At 47.8% G+C, this 21,253-nt stretch overlaps 1 protein-coding gene across 1 annotated transcript; it reads right to left on the reverse strand.

Annotated features, from left to right (window-relative positions):
• Positions 1–10,956: 10,956 nt before the first annotated feature.
• Positions 10,957–16,114, reverse strand: SPINK2 (serine peptidase inhibitor Kazal type 2). The gene is made up of 4 exons (XM_063335302.1): positions 16,072–16,114; positions 15,500–15,537; positions 14,931–15,040; positions 10,957–11,002 (listed from the first exon to the last, which is right to left on the reverse strand). Exons 1-4 carry the CDS (start codon positions 16,112–16,114, stop codon positions 10,957–10,959), a joined length of 237 nt encoding a protein of 78 aa, XP_063191372.1.
• Positions 16,115–21,253: the final 5,139 nt, after the last annotated feature.

Consider the following 21,253-nt stretch of genomic DNA (forward strand, 5'->3'; position numbering starts at 1 on the left):
CAGCTTAAAAAGAGGCATCCTGTGGGGCAGGGTGCAGTGGGGAGGAGCTGATTTTCTCTCAGCTTACAGACAGCTGGAAGGGGATGCTGGAAAGTCAGAGGGGCTGGAGAAAGGGCTCATGAGAAACTGAGTATGGGTTGCAATGTCTGAGATTATCTGCCAAAGCTAAAGGAAAACTGGCACTGGGTGCAAAAAGCTGTGGAGCTAGCTGGAGCCAGGGGCAAAGAGCCCTGCCCCTGGGGAGAAGTGGTTGGACAAACCCGGGCAAGAAACCCGCCATATGTTTAGCAATGAGCCAAAACTGTCCTGAAGATTGAGTGGTTTTGTAATGTGGGGAAAGACACGGGCCAAGGCAAGGGGATTGCGAAGAGATCTGCACCAAAGGCCAGGCAGACTGGTGCCAATTTTCCTAGCAGGATGACATTGATCAAGCAAGAGTGCTTTTGCTTACAGGGGTAGCCTCACTGCCTGATAAACCAAGTGGAGCTGTTTAGTGGCTGCCAGAGGAGGTTTTTGGGAGAAGACTTGATCCTGCATGCCCTGGGCAGGCACCCGGCCAAGGGGATATGTCCTGTTTATCGCTGGTGCTAAGCGACGGGAGCACGGGTAGCGATGGGTGGTGGCACGGAGGTTGGAAAATGTGTCCAACGGGGTGGCTCCAGCAGCCATGGGCTGGGGGGATCGGGGCGCCTTCAAGGGGGCTGGAGCAGACACAGCCCTGGGTTTTGAACCCAGCGTGGGAGGTCCAGGCAGAGACCCTGCATTGCATACTGCCAGATGCCTGGGGAGCTCTGGTGGGTGTCGCTACTTACCTGCCCCGTGCCTCTGCTCTGCTCTGACACCTGCTCTTGGCCACCCTTGAAGATGGCACAGAGGGGAAGATATTCTGGCCCAGAAAGATTTTCTTATGTTTGTATGCTGTCTTTTATTTTCTTCCGTGCAGGTGCCCCAAGCATTGCAAAATGTGAGTAACCTGGCCTGCGGGAACAGGATCGGCTCCTCTCTTCCCTTGTTTATTACTGTCAACAGAGAGAAAGTCTTTAATGTGGAAAAAACCCTTTTCCCTTAGCCCGTGAACCCAGCCCAGACTTGCACTGGGAACGCTGGCAGTGACATTTTTCAGGCTGAGACATGCCACTGAAATGGCTTCAGAGCTGCTGTGAGTCCCGCAGTGACAGTCCGAAGTCACACCACGAATTTGTCCATGTCTGACTGGCAAATGCTAATGCTTTTCTGATCCTGAAATCTTTTAGGCCCCATTTCTCTTCCTGGGAGAGGGTCAGAGTACTGCTGGAGTTTATGCCTCAGCTGGTATTAGGAGATCCTTCCCCCAGAGGATGTCTCTTCGTCAGGACAGTTAGATTAAACAGAAACTAAATGCAGGGTGCATCCAGGCCCATCACAGGGGAAGAAATACAGCTGTTGTGATGTACATTTGACAAATTTGCGTGATGCCGTGGCATTGCAGCAAGGAGTTGGCAGCTGCAGCCTGTGTTCAGCATCCCACTCCTCTGGACCCCTCTTGCAGAGGCTGGAACATCATCCGGTGCTTGCACTATGGCAACGTGTTGTGGGGGGCATCAGACACATAGCTCATGGCCATCCTGGCCCAAATGTTGTCCCTCTAATGCTGTGTGGAGACAGGATGGAAAAAAGATGAAGAGGAGAGGGGGGAAGCAACTTGTGAAGCCACCAGGAGAGAATGGGATATAATTCAGCTTTTCTGATTTGTTCATACTGCCTTCTTTCCTGAATTTTGCTATGTTTTCCTTCCTGAAAATGAGGCTTAGTACCAGCACCTCTTGTCTGGGCATTAAGCAGAGATTTTTTTTCTTTTTCTAAGTATGTGAGTTAAAAAATGTGTGCTTGCCAGAGACTCCCCCTTCCCCCAACCCAATTGTCAGAGAGAGAGCAAAACCTACCCTTCTCCCCTTGGACACACCAGTGCAAGGGAAAACCACAAAAACCATCTTCTGTTTTGTTTTCCAGTGGTTTTTTTTTCCCTATGTGCTGAGGTTTTCTGGCTACTAAACCAAAAAATGTGGCTGGAAACAAGGCTTTACAGAATTTTTTGGCTTCCATTCAGTTAGAGTTTCCTAACCAGCCAGTACTGACTCACAGGGTAACTCTTGCAGCTAATGCGGTGAGATTTCTACCTGCAAAACCCACTTGGCGCAGAATAGCGTAAGAGATGCTCTGCAGGGTGTGGCTAACAGCTGCCTTTGTCGGATACCCCAAAACACAGGAACCTGACTGAATCAGTGATCTTTTGGTCAGTTTTTCCCTGGGAGGGCAGCAACACTAGCTGCAGCCCAAGAGCCAGCAGCACACAGCGCTCACTCAGATCATGTCCCGGGCAGGGGGACCTGTCCCAAGGCACAGGCAGCTCCTTGCTGTCCTTATTGGTGGCTCAGCAGCTGCCTTGGCTGCGCACTCTTCTGTGCGTTTTCCTTCTGTTTTAATGGGTAGGGCTCAGCCTGCCCCTCCTCAGCATCAGAACCGATTCAGGCAAGACAGATACAAATCAGATGTGACTTCCAATAAGATCCTCTGCCTTTTCTTTGTCCGTGGGATAGAGATGTGTGGATGGAAACTGCGGTGTTCTATTGCTTCTTCTGTTGTTCCAATACATCTCAGAGAACAATGTCACCTCATTGGTATTTCCATGCGCAATTCTGCCTGGGGTACAGCCTTCCTCCCTCCTCTCCCTCTTACTAACCAGATTGTTTTGAAGTGACTAAACCAGGCGCCGATACGTGCAGTTCCTTGCCAGGAGGCTTTTCAGCAGTGCTGCCATTGCTTGTAGGCAGAGCGTGCCCAAGCACGCGGAGAGAGCTGGCAGGGCATCACACGTGTGAGCCCAGGAAAAGATGGGCTCTGGCACTGGTGAGAGGCAGGGAAGAGGCTAGAGGAGACACGCAAATCTGCTCTCCACTCCTGGAGCACCAGACGGATGTGAGAGGAATGAGCACTCTTCCAGAGATTTGGACGGCTGGGTGTGGGGGCAGGACTGGGAGGCAGGAGGCTGGAGAATGCCTGCTGAAATTTGTCCCGGTCTGAACCTCTAGGCTGAAGCTGCCTAGTTTTGGAAGTCCTGACTCAAATACTTGTATACAGGTCAATGAAAGGCTGTTATCCCTCCCTGGAGCAGGGATGAGCTCTGCCAGACCACTAGCACGTGAGCAAGGTGTCCCTCCTGGTTGCAAGCACACTGTCCCGAAGGAGAGCGAGGGGCCGTAGCGGGGTGAGCATGGACATAGACCAGCCTGTAGCTGTGTCAGTGAGCCCAGCTGCTTTCCTCAACTTTCACCATGAGGGACAAGGACAATGTTTTCCCCTGTGCTGTCCCATGCTGGCAGTGGTCCCTGTGGTTTCTGTCAGACCAGTTTGGGCGGGTGGCACAGAGTCATGGTGGGTGCCTGCTGAGAGGTGCCACCGGTGCCACCAGCTGCTGGGGCATCACCGCAGGCACCAGGGCTGTGAGCAGGATGGGGTGTCTCCATGTGACACACGCCACAGCCCCCTGGGCACCCATGGGCCACTGTGGCACTGGCAGGTGACCAAGGCGACTTGCAGAGTGACGGTGAACAGGGAAGGGATGTAATGGACCCCTCTGCGCCGGCTGCCGGCTGTGGGGGATTGACTTCAGAGGCCCTGACCTTAAAAATGTAAAAAATGTTTTTTCCTTTATCAACCTGTGTTTTGCTGCTTTTGGGAAGCCAGCACTGACAAAGGTGTCGCAGCTACCTGGGTGCTAGCTGCCAACGGTCTTCTCCACACAGATGGCCATGGGGACAGCTGGGTGAGCACAGCAGGGGCTCCCTCATTGCTCTGACAGCCTCACCACCCCGGGGAGCAGGACATTCCCTGCTCCTGGGAGCTCCCTGTGCTGGTGCACTCCGCTGTCAGAGGGTCGGTTGTGTCCAGTGTGTCTGGCAGAGAGGCTCCAGGCTGGAGGAGGACACTCCTTGCCATCTCTCTTAGGGTGCAGGGACTGGGCTGGCGGATGGGGATGCTTTCCAGGGAGGAGCAGTGGGAGCAGGGTGCTGTGCTGCACGGGCAAGCAGCTGGAGAGTGCTCAACGCAGGGGAGAGCCCAGCAGGCTCAAACAAGCACAAACACCCTAACAAACCTGAGCTAACGAAGCTGTACCTGCGCCACTGCTTAAGGAAGCCCCACTCTTGCCTGCAACAGGTGTTTTTGCTCCTTGTTCTGCTGGAGGGGAGTGGTTTAGGGGACACGAGAGGCTGGGGGTGCCAGTTCCCATCGGCAGGTCCTGGGGGCTCTAGTTGCTGGCAAGCTGAGGTTGTTTGAAGCAGAAGGAGGGCTTCTGGCACTGGCATGGGATTGCCTTTATGTTGTTCCAGGTGTCTATGTGCTCATCACTCATATAGCCAGTGTGTCTGGCTTCCCTGGGTGAGTTTTTCTCCCTTCTTCGAAGGGTGTTTCTTCGCTCAGGCCTAGTCCTGGCTAATAACATCTTCTCTAGAGAGGGGTTGGGGCAGGGTCATGTCTCCTGTTTCTTAAGTCTGTGGCCTGGCCACAGGGAACCCTGCACAGTGGGGTGGGCACAGCAGGGCTGAGCTGACAGAGACCACTGGAGAGCTGTGTCCCCATCACCGTGCTGCTCCTGCTGTCCTGCGCTGGCCTGTCTGCACGGCAAAGGAGCACTTGACCATGCTGTCAGGGCTTTCCAGAGCCCACTTCACCTGAAATACACTTCCCTTAGCAGATTTTTTTTTTTTTTTAGCAAGATAATAATTCTAGTCTCTGCTGCCCATTCAGCTCTTCTGCACATAGATATGGCTTTGCTGACTTGTGGGGCTGAGCTGGCTTTAAGTCAGGGAAAGGTAGTCTTGAGTTCTCCTGACTTGATTTCTCACAACTTGATTTCTTCCCTCCCCCAACCATTGTTGGGTTGTGGCACTGGGAAACCTCTGCCAAAAGTGAAGAAGGGACAAACTTGCACCAGGCAGGGTGGCGGGATTTGGTCAGGGCATCTGACTGCTGTTCTGCAGCATCACCCCTGTGCTAGATCTCTGCACAGCTTCGGAAGAAACAGTTCATGGCAGTGCTGTAAAGTGCTTTCAGCTGCTTTGGACCTTCTCTGGCTTAGGGAAAAGCAGGGACAAAAGAATTTTCTCTGACTGAAAATGCCATTTTGCTGAGCCTCAACTACCAGGCTGGAAGGACCATGAAGTCTGGAAGAGGAGGAGCAGGTGGCTATAAGGGGCTGACATGTCCCCGTATCAGCGCACTCTGCTCGTCCTTTACTTGTCACTCCATGCACCCTTCCTTGGTGCCAGGAAAGGAGGTCCCTGCAGCTCATACATCTCACCCTGGTGCAGAGCTCAAAAGTGAGCTCTGGAGCTTGGCTGCGTTCATTCTCTTGTTCACAGTGACATACTGCTGGACCCTCTTCAGGCTCAGAAATGAATTTCACAGATAGAGAGCAACCCTGCATGCCTTAGGAAGAGTTCTGCCACATCATTATTCCCTGGGATGACCAGGGTCCTCCCAAAGGAACTTGTCCAGTTGAGCATTGCTAATCTTTTCCTGATATGCAGCCCTGATATGTGCAGCTCCCCATTTTCAGGGATGACTGCAGGAGCTCCCAGGCCACAGAGTGAAGCCCAAAGCTTCGTGCTCTGTCCCTACCGCTCTGCTAGAGGCCTGGCTGAACTTGCTGAAGGTGTGCATCCCCATATTCCATGCTGAACAACTCTGGACACTGGAGCTGAACTCTTCATTTGGCAGGGGGAGATTGCTGTCATCATCCCTCCTGTTTGAAAGCCAAAAGGAAGCTGCCTTCTCACCGATCCAGCCCTTATGCCCTTTGGAGAGGCAACAAGGACACAGAAGAACCCTTCACGGCTGGGATCACTGCTGTGCTTTATAACCAGGCCATAAATTGACACAGCAGAGCACAGGGACCTGCTCTCTCTGCTCTGCAAGCTCCCACTGTCTGCTGGGAGCTCATCACCCACGGTCCTGACAATGCACTGACACTTTCCTGGGTGCACCCAGACACTGCCCTGTACGGCAGCAGTGTCACCTCTTGGCATTAACTCTCATGGGAAGATGAAAAAGCAGGGAAATGTTTGTGTAGGTTAGACCCAAACCAGCAGCCCCAAAGCTTCCTAAAAGACCCACTCCTCACTTTGACAGATGTTCTTCAAACAGAGATGAAGAGAGAGGGCTCAATTCAGCTGTCCATTTACGGACATCTGCAGCTTGCTGAGTATCCAAAATATTTGAAGGGGACTGGCATATAAGAAAAAGTACTTCCAGAAAACTCAGGCCCTTCTGGAGCAGCAGTTTGAGGCTTGCTGCAATATCACACAGAACCTACAGTGACACCGGACTATTACTAGGCAAGTTCCACATCTCTGTCCCAGCCCTATTCTCTGCTCGAGAGAGCCCCACGGCAGGATTATTCAGCTCCTTTGCCTCTGTCACTGGGGAAGCTGGAACAGACCAGCTTAAGTAGGAAGAGTTTTAGGTCAATTCTAAACGCTTTTTCATCTATGTCAGGAAGAAGAATTCAGATCTGCTTAAAAGGTAAAATCATAGAATAATAGAAGCAGGGACTTCTTCAACTAGATCAGGTTGCTCAGAGCTTCATGAAGCCTGGCCTTGAATGTCTCCAGGGATGGGGCCTCCACCACCTCTCTGGGCAACCTGTTCCAGTGTCTCACCACCCACACTGTAAAGAACTTCTTCCTAATGTCTAATCTAAACCTACCCTGCTCTAGTTTAAAGCCATTACCCCTCGTCCTATCGCTACATGCCCTTGCAAACAGCCCCTCCCCAGCTTTCCTACAGGCCCCCTTCAGGTACTGGAAGGTCTCTATGAGGTCTCCCCGGAGCCTTCTCTTCTCCAGGCTGAACAATCCCAACTCTCTCAGCCTGTCTTCACAGGAGAGGTGCTCCAGACCTCTGATCATTTTCGTGGCCCTCCTGTGGACCTGCTCCAACGGGTCCATGTTCTTCTTGTGCTAAATAAAACAAGTGTACCAGAATCTTATATAATTTCTCATTAGTTGACAAAAAAGCACTTAAAATGGGTTAATTTTTCTTCAATGTAAAGATGAGACTCAGTCACAGAGGAAAATTGCTTTTTTCTTAGGTTATCTAGCTAAGAATTCTCTGTCCAGAAACCTGTGCTCCTTCTATAAATATTTAGGGTTTAGAAAACGAAGCAACTGCTACATGACCAGTTAGAATATCGTAAAGCTAAGAGAGAACCCCACGCAATCCTACACACAGCAATGAATGCCAGAGGTTCTCATCTATGAGGCATCTGCCCACAGAATAAAATTTTTACAAAATGATGTACTGTAGAGTTTCTTTCAGCAAACATACTTGAGTTCAATGATCAGGAAAAAAGCAAATTAACTTTGCCAAGTAAATGAAATTTATTGTGTATCGATGACACTAATAATATAGATGAAAAGAAACAGCCTCTAACAGAACACTTATGCATACAAATGATAATTATTAACAAAAAGTCTTTCCTGCACCTCTACTGAGAACAGAAAATAAAATGAGATTTAAAAGAGAACAAATGCTGCCGCCTAGGGAGCAAGATGGAAATAAATCCACAAGTTCAAGCCCTTCATTCTGACTTGTCTCCCACAGGCCTGAGACCGTGGCTCCCCCAATTAGAGCTCTCCCTTCTGCTCTTGCTCGTTTTTCTGAGCCACCGAGGACAAACGGAGTGGCTACATACGAGTACAAGCTAACACTGCCCTGGTACCTAAGAGGAAAAGTCTCTCCTGGATGACTGTTAATGGCCTGTGCCTTTGGACAGATGTTCTCCAGCAGACAAGGGTTTTTGACAGCTATCAACAACTTTTGAGCCTTAAACATTTCAGTGGAAGCATGCTTGGTTTGATATGTTTCTACTACACCCAAGAGAACTTCAGCATCCCCAGTCCTGAAAGACTCTGCCAGCAATTCAAGGGGACACGCTTTCCTCCTGGTTCAAACCAAAGCGTGTTACTGCCTCTGGTTGAGAAAACCTGTGAACCCTCAAAAGAGTGCCTGAAGCAAAGGGGCTGAGCACTTCCAAACTACCCACAGCTAAGATGGGAGCTGGAGCCCAGCTGTACCAGCAAACACACCTGCCATGTCTGCTGGGCAACACTGCATGGACTCCAAGAAACATTTTGTTTAAGTACGTTTCCTGGACAAATTTTTCTAAAAAACATTTCCACAGGAGGGAGAGTCAGAAATGTAATCAACTAAAAAAAGCTCTTCTTGTAGCTCAACCAGGAACAAACCCACTCGTATCTACCCTTCATTAGCAAAAGCCAGTAAGATGTCTTCTGACCTTCATTTGACATAGATGGCTGGCTGCACATTCACCCCGCAGACAAATCAAGACTGTGCTGATCCTGGGAAGCTAGAAAATGCCATAAATCCTAATCAAACTAAATATTATCCAACCATCTGAGCTCAGACTGGCTCAGAATAGAGACCCTTTCATGTCTTGTTTCACAATCATGCCATTCAGCTAGTATAATCCCTTGTTAGCTTCATGCAGATGTAATAAGCTAACGAGAATGCTTGACATAAGGTTTGTTGATGTCTGAAGGTTACAGTAACATCCTTCTATGTTACTGATTTTAGCTAGTTCATAAATGCTGTCAGTAAATGGCAGTCAACACTTGGAGCAATTGATGTGACATATGGATTTTAATGCATTTGATTAATCAAACATGGTGGTCACCAAACACTGGTGAGTAGTCCTGTACTCGTCAATTTTAATTTCAAGGAGGCTGGGATTTAATCAATTCCTGTCAGAGCCAGCCATGGCATGACTCAATGCTATACACCAGTCTCTCTGTTAAAGACAAATGCACCTCTTTGCTCCCGCTGGAAATGTTATGTTTAAACAGTTTGAAGAACAGCAAGAAGTATAAAGCACAATTTAAAATGCAACAAGCGAGAGAGAAAGGAAAGTTGGGTGACGTAGCTACAGCAGTTGCAACAAACTTTCAGAACTGTTCCATCCAAAAAAACAGTTTGCCTGGAGGGTGAATAACAGTAAGATACAGGAAAATAAAAGTCGAATTAAAAGAAGTTTACAAAAATAAGGAGATTCTGGGCAAGTTCTGCTTTCAATGATTCTGTTTATTTGTTACAATAAGAAGACCAACGTAAAAAGTTTAAAAGAAAAATATTCTTAAGAGAAAGGAAATACTTCTGCCTTGCTTTAGTGGAAAAGTTAATGCCACTTGCTCCAAGGAGCTCTGGGTACCAAGACTGAGAGGGTTGCTAGACCCAGTGCCATGTGTCTGTGGCCTCAGCCCCAGGGTACTTCATCATGCTAGATTGTTGTCCAAATTTTGGGCAACCAGAGCATTTGGAAGTCATCAGCGTCAGCCCATTGTAGCCACTGATGCAAGACCCACAGGCTGTCTTTCCCTCTTTGCCACTCAGTTTTGCTGCTCTAGCACTGTGTCATCTAGACGACTTTCTACCTCACCTGTATTTCATAGCAGAGCACACAACTGCTTTGGCATTTTGCACAACTTGAAAAAGTGAAAATTTCCAGATCTGGATGTTGAAATAACATCTGGGAGCACACAGGAACTTTCTTAAAAGGATTTGCCACCAATAGAGAAATTGTGGATTTTTGTGGATTTTCCATCCACAACTGACACCTTCTTGCGAGGCATTGGTCGTCTTTCTTTTCCATCCACATATTCATGTCTCCGCTTGATCACTTTGTCCTAAGCTCCCAGCCCTCCAGCTGTGCCACACATGGTGTCCCTATGTCCATGATTAGTTTTTGCACAAAGGAAATGAAAGCAGGCACGTGCTGGAGGATAAGGGTAGCTTCAACCCTTTAAAGGAACTATAAGACAAAAGCATTCTTTGTTTTTAAAACCAAAGTCAGTGACCTGTGAATGTTCATCAGGCACGAAGCGTGCTGTACACCTCTGCCTGTGCTGCTGCTGCCCAGTAAAGCCTGACGGAGCCATTGTCTGGGGCCAGGGCTACAGCAGGTGCCACCTGGCTTGGATCAAAGGTGGAAGCCCATCCGTGTATTACCAACACACCATAAGACAACCCAAATACAATTCATTTCAAGCAACATGCAGAAAACAGAGGTGCTTAGCAGAACAGAAGGCAACAAACATGACAAAGACTATGTGCCCATGTGCCTGACAAGTGGGTGAAGGAAAGGACCCAACTCCAGTGCTCACTCACCCTCCCGGTGGGAAGGTCCTCCAGACCCACTCCAGAGTGCACCCTTTTACATGAGTCTTGAGTTTTCCGATTTTGCTTTGATGTTTACCACGGGAAGTGGCTCTTGTGTGCCAGCCCAGGGCGGTGACACGGGCACCCCATGGAGCAGAGCCCAAAGGGCTGGGGGCTTGTGGGGCAACACACCTCCAGAGCTCCAAAACACCTTACTTGCGCAGGAGCAGAAGGTGCCCAGGTTGCTGCCCTCCACCAGGCATGACATGACAAGCCACTGTCACTGGTTTGGTAGCCACCACAGGAAACCCTTCTGGTGGCTCCCCAGGTGTTGTTGGCACCTGCAGGCTCAGATCCTCCCAGAAACAACAAGGAGCTGCTGCTGCCAGCGCTGCCCATGGCAGAGGTGCTGGGGCCTCCTTGCTCCAAGGTGCTGCTGTGGAAATGGCACTGGGTACCCGTTCATCTCCTTCTCCAAACAACTGACCTACTGGTACGGTCAGGACATCTCTTTCTTACCCTATGATCTGTCTTGCAGGAGAAAATAAATCAGGGTTTAGGTTATAAATGTACTATGGCTATGTTTATAAACACTAGTTTTAATACAGTAACAGTACTTTGTTTAAACAAGCAAACTTCTTTATTAAGATAGGCTGCATAGAAGGTACATTTAAGGCATTGTTTTCATTTGGACTGTCTCCATTTGGCCCCTCTCATTTTCTTGAAAATTGGCCACCTGCCACATCAGCATATTCCCATCTTGAAAATTTGGACATCCTTTTTATTTTCACTGCAAGCAGAAGAAAAATATTTCAGAAGAGAAGCACTACGCTTGAATTTAACAGAGGCATTTTATAAAGCGGGCTCTCCTGTGTCTTTCTATGTGTTCAATTAAATGCAGTGATGCATTTAATTGCATCACTTACAGCAAACATTATCGCAAAGTAAATGTGATGCAAAGATTTATGAATCACACACACAGAGCGAATAACTTACCAGAGACAGCCTCGCTCCAGGCATTGTTACCTACAAAAATCTGATAAAGCCATCTGCAAATCTGAGAAGTATCAAACCACATGACAAATCTCGCAATGAGTAAAGTGCCCGTTACAAAGCACTAATGCAAGTCAAACTGCGCAGTCCCTGAAGTGGGAAACTGTTCCATCGCGTACAAAATTTCCCCCTTTCCTGTGAGAGTTCGGTGGGAAGGGTGAGCGTCCTGACACATCTCTGCATCCCAGACTTCACTAAAATTTGAATGCGTGTTTCTCTGAAGGCTGGAAATTTTAGCCAAGTGTCCCTGAGTTTAGGAACATTCGATTTTTTTTTTTTTTGGAAGTCCCATACATGATATTTTGGGGTGCTCCATTTAAAAATCTCAGTTTACCAAGCAAGTGCAGATACAAAAAGGAAGCGCTGGAATGCAAACTGCCCTAGATCTTCAGTTTGCTTCCCTATCTTAATCAAATCAAGCTGGTTTACTCCTCATGAAATTCAAGAGGCTTACAATCACCCAAAAGCAGGGATTATCTGTACTAACAGTTTTATCAGGGATCTTTTAGCCAGAACGCAATGGAGCAGATTAGGAATATGAAGGGAAAAATCAAGTGTAGGGGACGTAAAACATATGTAAAGATGTGAGGAAAAGACCTGGCTGAAGGACAGCCCTTGTGCTAAACCCTGCAGAGGCAGCTCAAGCTGCTGTGTCTGTTTCCAAAGAGCTTGGTGGGGGGCTACCAGACCAGGTTTAAATTAAGATCCGCCGTTGTCACTGCTACTGGACGCTAAGTGTGAAAGAGACCTGGGATTTGCACTTGAGCACCCACTTAAGAATGGATTAGATTTAAGATTTAAAAAAAGAAGAAAAAAAAGAAGGCAGGGAGGGAGATCAGCTTTGGTCTTACAGTTAATGGGCTGCACTGCAGAACCAGGATGGGCAGGGCTTGTGCTGCACCTTTGCTCCAGGTGTCTCATGTTATCCTGGATCAGCCACAGCAACCTCTCCTGCAGTACTCCTGATGCGCACAGGGCTCTCCAGGTGCCCACACAGTCTTGTATGGCTAAAAGAGCCCAGGGACAGCACTGCCTTGGCCATCAGGGAAGTGCCACTCCCTTTAAAAAGTCCTTTTAATGGGCTTAAACATGGGCTGGAAGTGACCTGCAAGTTGGCTGTTGAGAATCACCTCAGTTAATTTAGAACTGACTGTTTTGTCATTGACTATGGGATATGCCCATATATCTGTTTCTATGTCACTACGTTACACTATTTGTCTCAGCAACTACTGGTCATGCAGCTTGTTAAGAAGGGCAGAAAGATCTCTTTGTCCACCCCTCCTCAGGAGTGGGATGAACTGTACCATAGACTCCTTGAAGTGAAACGACCATTGCTTATGACTATGAACCATTTTTCGAAATTCTTCCAGTAAAACAAAGGGTTTTATTCTTCTTGCATTCATGCCAAGTCAAACACTTAAGAACAACTCCAGACTGAACTAGAAAGCCACTGAGTATGCCAACTACTGAATTATTAAAGAAAAAACATCAGGATAGTAGCTGATCACCTTGCGCCCTTTCAGACCAAAATGCATTTTTCCAAGCGTGTAAGATGCCAGCAAAGAAAGATGATTAAGAAAAAAAATATCTTGTGTGTGCAGCTGGATTAAATCCCATGTAATGTACAAAACATGTACAGTACATGTCATACGAATAAGACGTAAAGCCCATCATGTGTTACTTAAGGAACTGAGTGGAAATAAACAGCGGGTTTGCCTACAGAACCCTTTGCGCTATGTGCAACGCTGTATGCAGGAATCTACCACGCACCTGTCTGGAACCGAGGGATCATGCCCAAAAAATGAAACATCCGTGAAATGTAAGGCTGGATCTCAAAGCCCATCGTTTTGCTCTGAGGAAGGATCAAATATACTATTTGGATGTCTCTTTTCTGTATCTCCACGACATGGATTTGCACTCTCTATTTGTCATACTTAGCATTTCTCTTTGACTTTTATTGTACCGATTTCAGCCCATTTACTGTCCTACGCAGGTCATTGTATCTCATGCCATTTTGCACATTTTTATTGTCTTGTTTCTGATATCTAATCCATTACAAAAATACTGAATTATATACTCTACCTAAAGGAAATCCCACTTAATAGGTCTTTCCAGTTTGACTGTAAAATGCTGATTACTGCTTTTATACCACAGCATTTTAAACTGCTGTGACTTCATCCTTTAACAATTTCAGCTGAATAACTATTTCTCTGCTTATGTGAATGTCAAGTGGGGCTATGTAAAATGCCTTATTAATGTAATGGAGCAACATTTCTGTTTCCTCCTACTCTGCTAGGCAAGTTATCTTGCCAAAAAAATAAATCTCATGGATTTGATCAGATTATTTCTGACAAATCTGTATCAGCTTTGCTTACTCTCTTTTTTACCTCTGCCTGTCTGCAAGTCAATCGCATAATAACTTACTCCGACATCGTTCTAGGCAGCAAAGATGGGTAGGCTCCTAATATGTAACGTGCCAGCACCTCTTTTCTCCCCTTGTCACAGGTTGTACTGTGTGTGCCCTTTGATTCCTTGGTAATTTTTTTTTTTTCTTTCCAAACTATAGGTTTACCAATTCTCTTTGCGATTTCTCATTTGCTTGGGTAGTTTGTGTTGCACTCTGGTGAAAATGTTACCAAAATTTTGCAGATTTGCATACCTTTAAACATACTTTGACACACTTTCACGCTTCCTTTAAAATATTATTTCCTTAAATGTCCTTGATACCTTTGACACTTTTCCTGCTCTGGTCTATCTTCCCTCTATCTTGGTCATTTGAATTTTGTAAATGATATGCTCACAATTAATCTTTCCCCAGCCCCAAAGTCAGAAACATATTTCAGGCTTCCCTTTCTTGAGATCTATGTATTTGTAATTTTGTAAATGCCCGTCACTGCTGTTCTGCTACTCTCACTTCTTTCCTCTGCTGGAAAGAGAAGTTCTGTTACTTCATTAACATAAATTGCCTTTCCCCACCAAATTAAATTCACAAGCATTTCCTCTTAGTTTGTACTGAGAGGACAGTCTACAGAGGTTTCCAGTCAATCGTAATGGGGAATAACAATGCTCATTAAGTACTGATTTTCAATGTTTTCAATTTGTTTTAAAAAATTATTCAATTGTGAAAGAAAAAAATACCATCTCTCGAATATCAGGCGATCTTTTTCTCAATTTTCAGACAATATGAATGGCAAAATGGTATTTTCTCCTAACATTTGGCATTCTTACTCTTCTCTGTGAAAGGAAGTACAGGAGACTGTGTCTTGAATGTAAACATTTTGTAGTAAAAGCTGCATATTTGTGTGGGATCTTTCATGTTTTCTGATGGGGAGTGAGGAAGAGTCCAGCATTCTATTCAATGGTAATGTGTCCCTGTATGAACGTGACAGGTAATCCCCCTCTGAGATTAACTACAAAATTCCCTAAGAATTACAAAGGCGAATATTCAGTACTCCCAGCTAACTGGATCCAATCTAAGCCGTTTCCAGGTATCACGATAAAAGCTGTTGCAAGGGGCTGACAGCTGAGAAGACACTGCCAAAACTGCAGTTTAACAGAGTGTGAACGATCCAAAGCCAATAATCTACCAGTTAATGGGGGTGCGAGGGTGAATATTTCGCTCGTATATAGGGAAGGGAAGGCTAGGATTTCAGTTAAGTGAGTACCTGTTTGAAAGGCAGAGGACACACTCGTTTGAGTAGGTCTCTCCATCGGTCCCACAAACTGGATGGTAGTCCCTTGGACATCCAGGCACACCATACTTGTAGCAAGCAGGCTAAGTAAGAACAGGAACATAGGAAGTCTAAGACAGGCCATGTGAAACAGGTCTCCGATCAGCTTCTGAAGAATACCGACACACTCGTGCACAGAAAGGAGCGCTCGACAGGAGCTGGCACAGCACTATAAAGTGCCACTTTATCTTTCATGCTGTTATGTGAATGTATCGCTTTGAGGCTTGGCTTCTACTGCCTGGCATGGCTTCAGCCCTCGGCTGTGGGGAGAGACCACCTGGGGCATCTCGTCTCCTGGGGCATCATCTCCTGGGGCTGAGGAGGGGTACCGGAGGGGTGGCCTGGCTCTGGTGCACCTCTGGTACCCCTGCTCAGCTCCAGGGCCGTGGACCCAAACCCAAGGCTCTGGGGAAGGGACCACCCTGCACTGGGACGCCTGGTTGGTGACATGGAGGGCAGGTGGGATCGTCCTTCCCGGGGACGACGGGGCAGGCTGCACTCACCGGGGTGCTGGCAGCGGCTTCGGGACGCAAGAGGAGCCCTGTGGAGAGCAACCGGCGTTAACGGCTTCTGGTCCCGCCTGGATTCGCCCTGTCCCGGCAACGGCATGGATTTCCCCCCCGACCTCCCCCGGACCAGCTGGTGCCCATTACCGGGCTCGTTCTCGACCACCCGGTGTCCCGTCCCGGCAACCCCCGTACAGCCGGTGCTCGGCACCGTCCTGTGCCGGTTCTGCCCGCTGCTCCCGGCTGGTTGATGCCCGCTACCGGCTTAGATTCCGCGGCCGCTCCTCCAAGCCGGCCGGTGTCCTGTCCCGGCACCCCCCGATCAGCCGGTGCCCGTTACCGGGCCCGATCCCGACCAGCCCGTGTCCGGCACCGTCCTGTGCCGGTTGTCCCCCCTGCCCCGGGATGGTTGATGCCCACTACCGGCCGGCCGGTGCCCGGTACCGGTTCAGATTTCCCCTTCCCTGGGAAGGGACCGTCCGGGGCGCGGTACCGGCCCAGTTCCCGCTTCCCGGTGACCGGCTCTCCCTCCCGCGACCGCCACTGCCCCGGCGCCGTGCGCCCGGTACCGGCGAGGAGGACGGGCAGCAACACCACCACCGGCACCGCCATGTCGCCGAATGGAGCAACGGCGGCGGGCGGGGGCGGGGGCGCGGGCGCGGGGCGAAACGGCCGCGGCGGAGCGCGGGGGGCGGCGCGGGCGGGCGCGCGCTGGGGCTGGGAGGGGGCGGGGGGACCTGGATGCCACGCGGGGGGACCTGGGGCTTGAGGAGCCGTGGGGCACCCACGGGAGTGGGAAGGCCTCGGGACGTACCGGAGAGGCAGGGAGTAAGGATGCACCTCCAGAGGCACCTCCGGGGGTGGAGAAGGGATAGGGACCCTCCCGGGGCGTGCTGGGGGGATGTGGGGTTAAGGTGCCCAAACGCTGTCCTCGGCAAGGAAGCCTGTGCCTGCCCTACTGGTACGTCCCCACGGGGTTGCTTATGGCTGCCATTTCCATGGGGAACGCCCAAAATATGCAGTAGTCAGCAACTAATCAAGCTCCCCTTCTGCGACGCACAGAGCAGGGCAGAAGCCTTACCAGGACCATGCTCGCAGGACAGAAAGCTTTAATGTCAGGGCTGTGCAGGGAGGCAGCAGAGTTAATGGTGGGCCCCTGGCTGTAATTTCAGCATTCCCTGGGATTCCCTGCTTGACTTTGCCTTGTCAGCGTTGTGCTTTGATTGCAGAGTGTCTTGGGCAACATGGGGAAGTTGGAAATAAGCATGCAGTGCCATGTGGCTGTTAAGGTCATAGCCCCCATCTCATCATATAGTGACATGAGATGGTTCGTGCCGAGCTATGAATGCATTCCTGCCAAGAGGAAGAGAAAATTAACACAGCCCCAGCAATAAAGCCAACCCGCCTGCATCCGAAGTCATGGGAATCCAGGCCAGTGGGAGCTGGAAAGGCTTGGCACACTGTCCTGCCGGCATGACTGGGTGTCTCGGCAGCGTGGCTCTCCAACGAGGATCTCATCTGTTAGGTGCTGATAAGAGCGGTTAGCTTTGCAAAGCCCGGGGGTAAGCTTTACGCAGAGTCTGGCTCTGGAATTGTTTTTATGTAGTTTCCTAAAATCTAGGCTATGGGCTTCTTGCGAAATGGCCTGTGCTTGTGTATATGAGCTGGGGTTTAGACCAGTCAGGTGTTTTGATAGGTCCATATGCAGGCGTCACACCCATCCTTCTTGTCTGTGTTTCAGCCTCCAGGTCCTTCCAAGCATGGCTTTTCTTCTCCCACGTGTTCCTGACAGTGTGCCCTTCCCACGTGGCATCATAGTGAGGTTATTTCATTATCTGCTGAATATGTTCTTATTCCTCCAGGTAACCTCTGCAAAATGATTTCCACTCAGAGCACACTTTTGAAATGAATACCCATCACAAGGGATGTTTCATACAAAAGCCTCTGGCTTGGATATTTTAAGCAAGATGCCTAATCAGAATGTTTTATGGTTGGTGGAGCATGTAGAGGAGTATTTCTCTCTGGTGGATCTCCTTCCCTAGCTTTGCCCATGTTTTTCCCCCAGTTTTGCCTGCTGAGGCGTTTGAGAAGAGTGCATCTTTCTGCTACCTTGTTATTGGTGGGGTCGTTGCTGGATTTGCCATCCTTGGGGGATCTTTAGGTGCCAGAGAGATTTCCTTGGGAGAAGGAGCTTCAGGGTGTTAAATACTGGAAAGTTAGACTGGGATGGATTTCCTTGTTTCCTGAAGGTGTGATTTTTCAAAGGAAAAGGTGCCAGCTGAAGGTGAAGAAAGTAAAACCTAGGGTAGGAGTTATCTCTGAAGTTGTTAATTTCTTAAGTTCATGTCACTAAACAGTTACTTGCACAAAGCTGTGTTTGCACAGTAAAATAACCCAAACACAACAAACCAAGTAAAAGCTCAGTGCTCCAGCTGTTGGTAGGCCAGACAAACTTTCTCCTGAACAACTCCAGCAGAGCAAGCACAAGATGGATGTGTACTGTCATCACGTCACTTAGGAGAATAGCTGCCCCCTAAAAATAATTCTCCACACTAATGCATTTTCCAATGCGTTATTTACGTGCTTGTCAGTTTGTTGCACTTGATCCCAGATAAATGGGGTGAATGGGACCATTTTGGGTTAACATTGCTTCAGTTGCCTCTCTCAAGGCCATGTGTGAACTCAGTCGAAGCCGTGCGTTCAATCCAGGATGCTTCCCCCTGATGTTGCAGAGAAAATATGGAAAAGTAATCTGCAGGTGCTTTATTAACTCTCAAGCCAACACTCATATTTTAAATTGGTGCCAGTCCAGCCTCAGTGCTGAAAGCATTTCCTTTCACTTCTTCAAAGTCTTCTTTCCACTGAGAGTATTTAACTTTGCCTTATTTGAATAAAATTTCAGATATAGGTCTTTAGAGAAGGGAAAAAGAAAGAAACGAGATTTAAAAAAAAAAGAAAAGATAACTTACACATCTTTCCTTCTGGCAAGATAGAATATCTATTAGAAAATACCCATTTTCTTCCATAAATTATTAAGAACTGGAGGCAAGGAAGATGATAGTTACGCAGGGGGCTTCTTAATAGCCTTTGTATCCTGTTAACACATTTCTGATATGAATGCTGAGTCACTGGAAAAGAAAACCGCGGAATTATTTGCATGTCTCCTAGAAGTTATCTTCTTGTTAACATCAGGTAACTGATTAATCAACATGGAAGATAATAACGATTCTAGCATATAGGCTGCAGGGAGGAATACATAATTAGAAGTTACATCCCTACAGAGAAGGTCTGTTTCTGCCTTATGCTTATGGAATGATCCTCTGGTCTTGGAAGCTAGAATTTATTTGAACCTTGGTCACTTTTCTAAGTAAATGTATACGAGTCCTTGAAAGAAAACAGTTCCTTTGGTGAGTTTATATGTACTTCATATTCTTCTGATGCCCAGCAGCTAGGTACTAGCAAGGTTGTGACCCAACACATAGAGATTTCGTGACTAGAAAGGTTGACTAAAGGCAGGTTTCACACCAGAGGCACGTGTCTGTGTCCTTCTCTTGGAGTAAAGAAGTGTTACATGTGAGAGTCTGTGTTTGGCCTGGAGGACACAGGGCACAGTTCAGAGCCTCAGGTTCACCTCAGAAGGAAGTGATTGTACGAGAAGGAGTGACTGAGTACATATCACCGCTTCCAGCAGGGCTGGCCTGTAGTCTGGCTGCGTCTTGGGAGGAACAAAATAAAACAAGCTGCTGAGCAAAACCTTTGGGGCTGAAACCCTTTGGTCTTGCTGCTGCTCCAGTGAGTTCTAGCCAGGTGCTTCTGAGGTGTACCTACTGCAAAGGCTGGACATTGATCATGACCACCCTAGTGATGGCACCAGGAAGGTGAGGTCGTTTTATGGCTCCACCTATATAGTTTATCCTCAGCCGCTCATGACTACCTTGCTTGCTGGAGATGCTCGACTGCTTGGGTCTGCCCATGGGAGTGTTTCCTCTCTTAAATCTGTGCAAATCAGCCAGGTGAGCAAAGACCTACTGCTAAAAATGCCCAAGAGTGAAGCAGCAACCTCTGGCGCAAGGTCATGGCGTGGGTGGCCCCAGCTTATTCCAGGATGAGAAAGTTTGCTCCCTATCTCCCCAAACCAGGCTAAGCAGAACACGAACAGTTTGTATATACAGTCCATAATGGGTAGGTCTTAAATGAAATAGGCAGTGATTAAGGCGGATATCAACAAACTGCAGCAAAAAGAATTTGGTTGAATGTGGAATGGATTCAACATCAAGGAAAGCTTTTAGACAAAGAACGATAAATGCCATTGTCTGATGTTCCTTTTGAAATAATTGAGTCCTCTGTGAAAAACTGAACTTGCTCCACTCTTGGTGTTCCTCAGAAAGAAGGCCTGTGAACTCTGACATCTTTGTCCTTGGGGATTTCCAAGACTCAGCTAGACAAGGTTGCAATTCTGCTGACGTTGTTGGGAAGGGATCCAGAGGTCCTTTACAGCTATCACTGCCATGACTTTATATCCCTGTCCCTGAAATCCATTCAGAGCTTTCATCTGCTGATTCATACTGTGTTTACTTATGCGGCCTATCCTCCTGAAATCAATAGGCATCAGGTGCTGGAAGGATGGAAACTTCCAGTAAGAGACAGCCCAAAACTCATGCCTGTGGTAGGAACTTTTACCACTATCGTTTTGCAACATTTCAACAAAACTCTCAATATGCTGCTCAACACAGGTATCAAAAATGTATTTGGCAGTGCCATTTACTCCTGTGATTTGAAATGGTATCACCTTTGTTGGGAAGGAGGGATTGGCTGGCTTACCTGTGCCAGGATGGGTGTGCCAAAGCTGAAGGGACAACAGGTTGTTTTTTGTCAGGTCCTCAGGAACAGATCAGTGAGACACAGGCAATTTCTGGGAGTGCAGAAGTGCCTGCATTGCAGTAGAAGGGTCTTCACTATGTTTCTTACTCTTCTACCACCTGAAAAAAATCGGGTGAGGGTCTGAGTTATAAACCTTAACATCATTCTCTGTTATTCTCTGATTTATGGAAAGCATTTGAATTAATGGATTAACATCTACTTCAGGCCTCTCCCAGTGCCTCAGAGAGTAAGGTCATTGAGCCTAATAAAAAACCACATTATTTCATGAAGATGGAACGAGTGGAGAGCTGTTTTGCACCATTTAGTGCAATGAAGTCTCTTTGCATACAGAGAGTCAGGCTGCTTATAGCTTTGCTCAAGCAAAAGACTGGCATGGGCTTAGGTGGCAGGGCAAGTTGGGAACAAGCTTGGAGACACCAGTTATCTGTATAAAATCAGTCCACAATCTCAAAAGAAAGCTGATCTATCACCTCATCTGCTTAAAACAGTGTCCTGGTTTCAGCTGGGATAGAGTTCATTTTCTTTCTAGTAGCTGCTGGTTTGTATTTCGTATGAGGAGAATGTTGATAACACATATTGCTTTAGCTGTTGCTAAGTAATGTTTATCGCAGGACAAGGACTTTTTCAGCTCCCCAAAGAAGCTGAGAGGGAGCATAGACAGGACAAGCTGGCCAAAGGAATACTCCATACCATAGACGTCATGCTCTGTGTATAAATGGGGGTTGGCCAGGGAGGTGGGAATCCGCAATTGCTGCTTGGGACAGGCTGGGCAACCGATCATCAGGTGGTGAGAGCAATTTGTGTTGTATCACTTCATTTTTTATACTCTTTTATGGTTATTATTATTTTTCTCTTCTGTTACTGTTCTAT

This window comes from Chroicocephalus ridibundus, chromosome 5 (genome assembly GCF_963924245.1).
Source record: "Chroicocephalus ridibundus chromosome 5, bChrRid1.1, whole genome shotgun sequence".
Classification (NCBI taxonomy): Eukaryota; Metazoa; Chordata; class Aves; order Charadriiformes; family Laridae; genus Chroicocephalus; species Chroicocephalus ridibundus.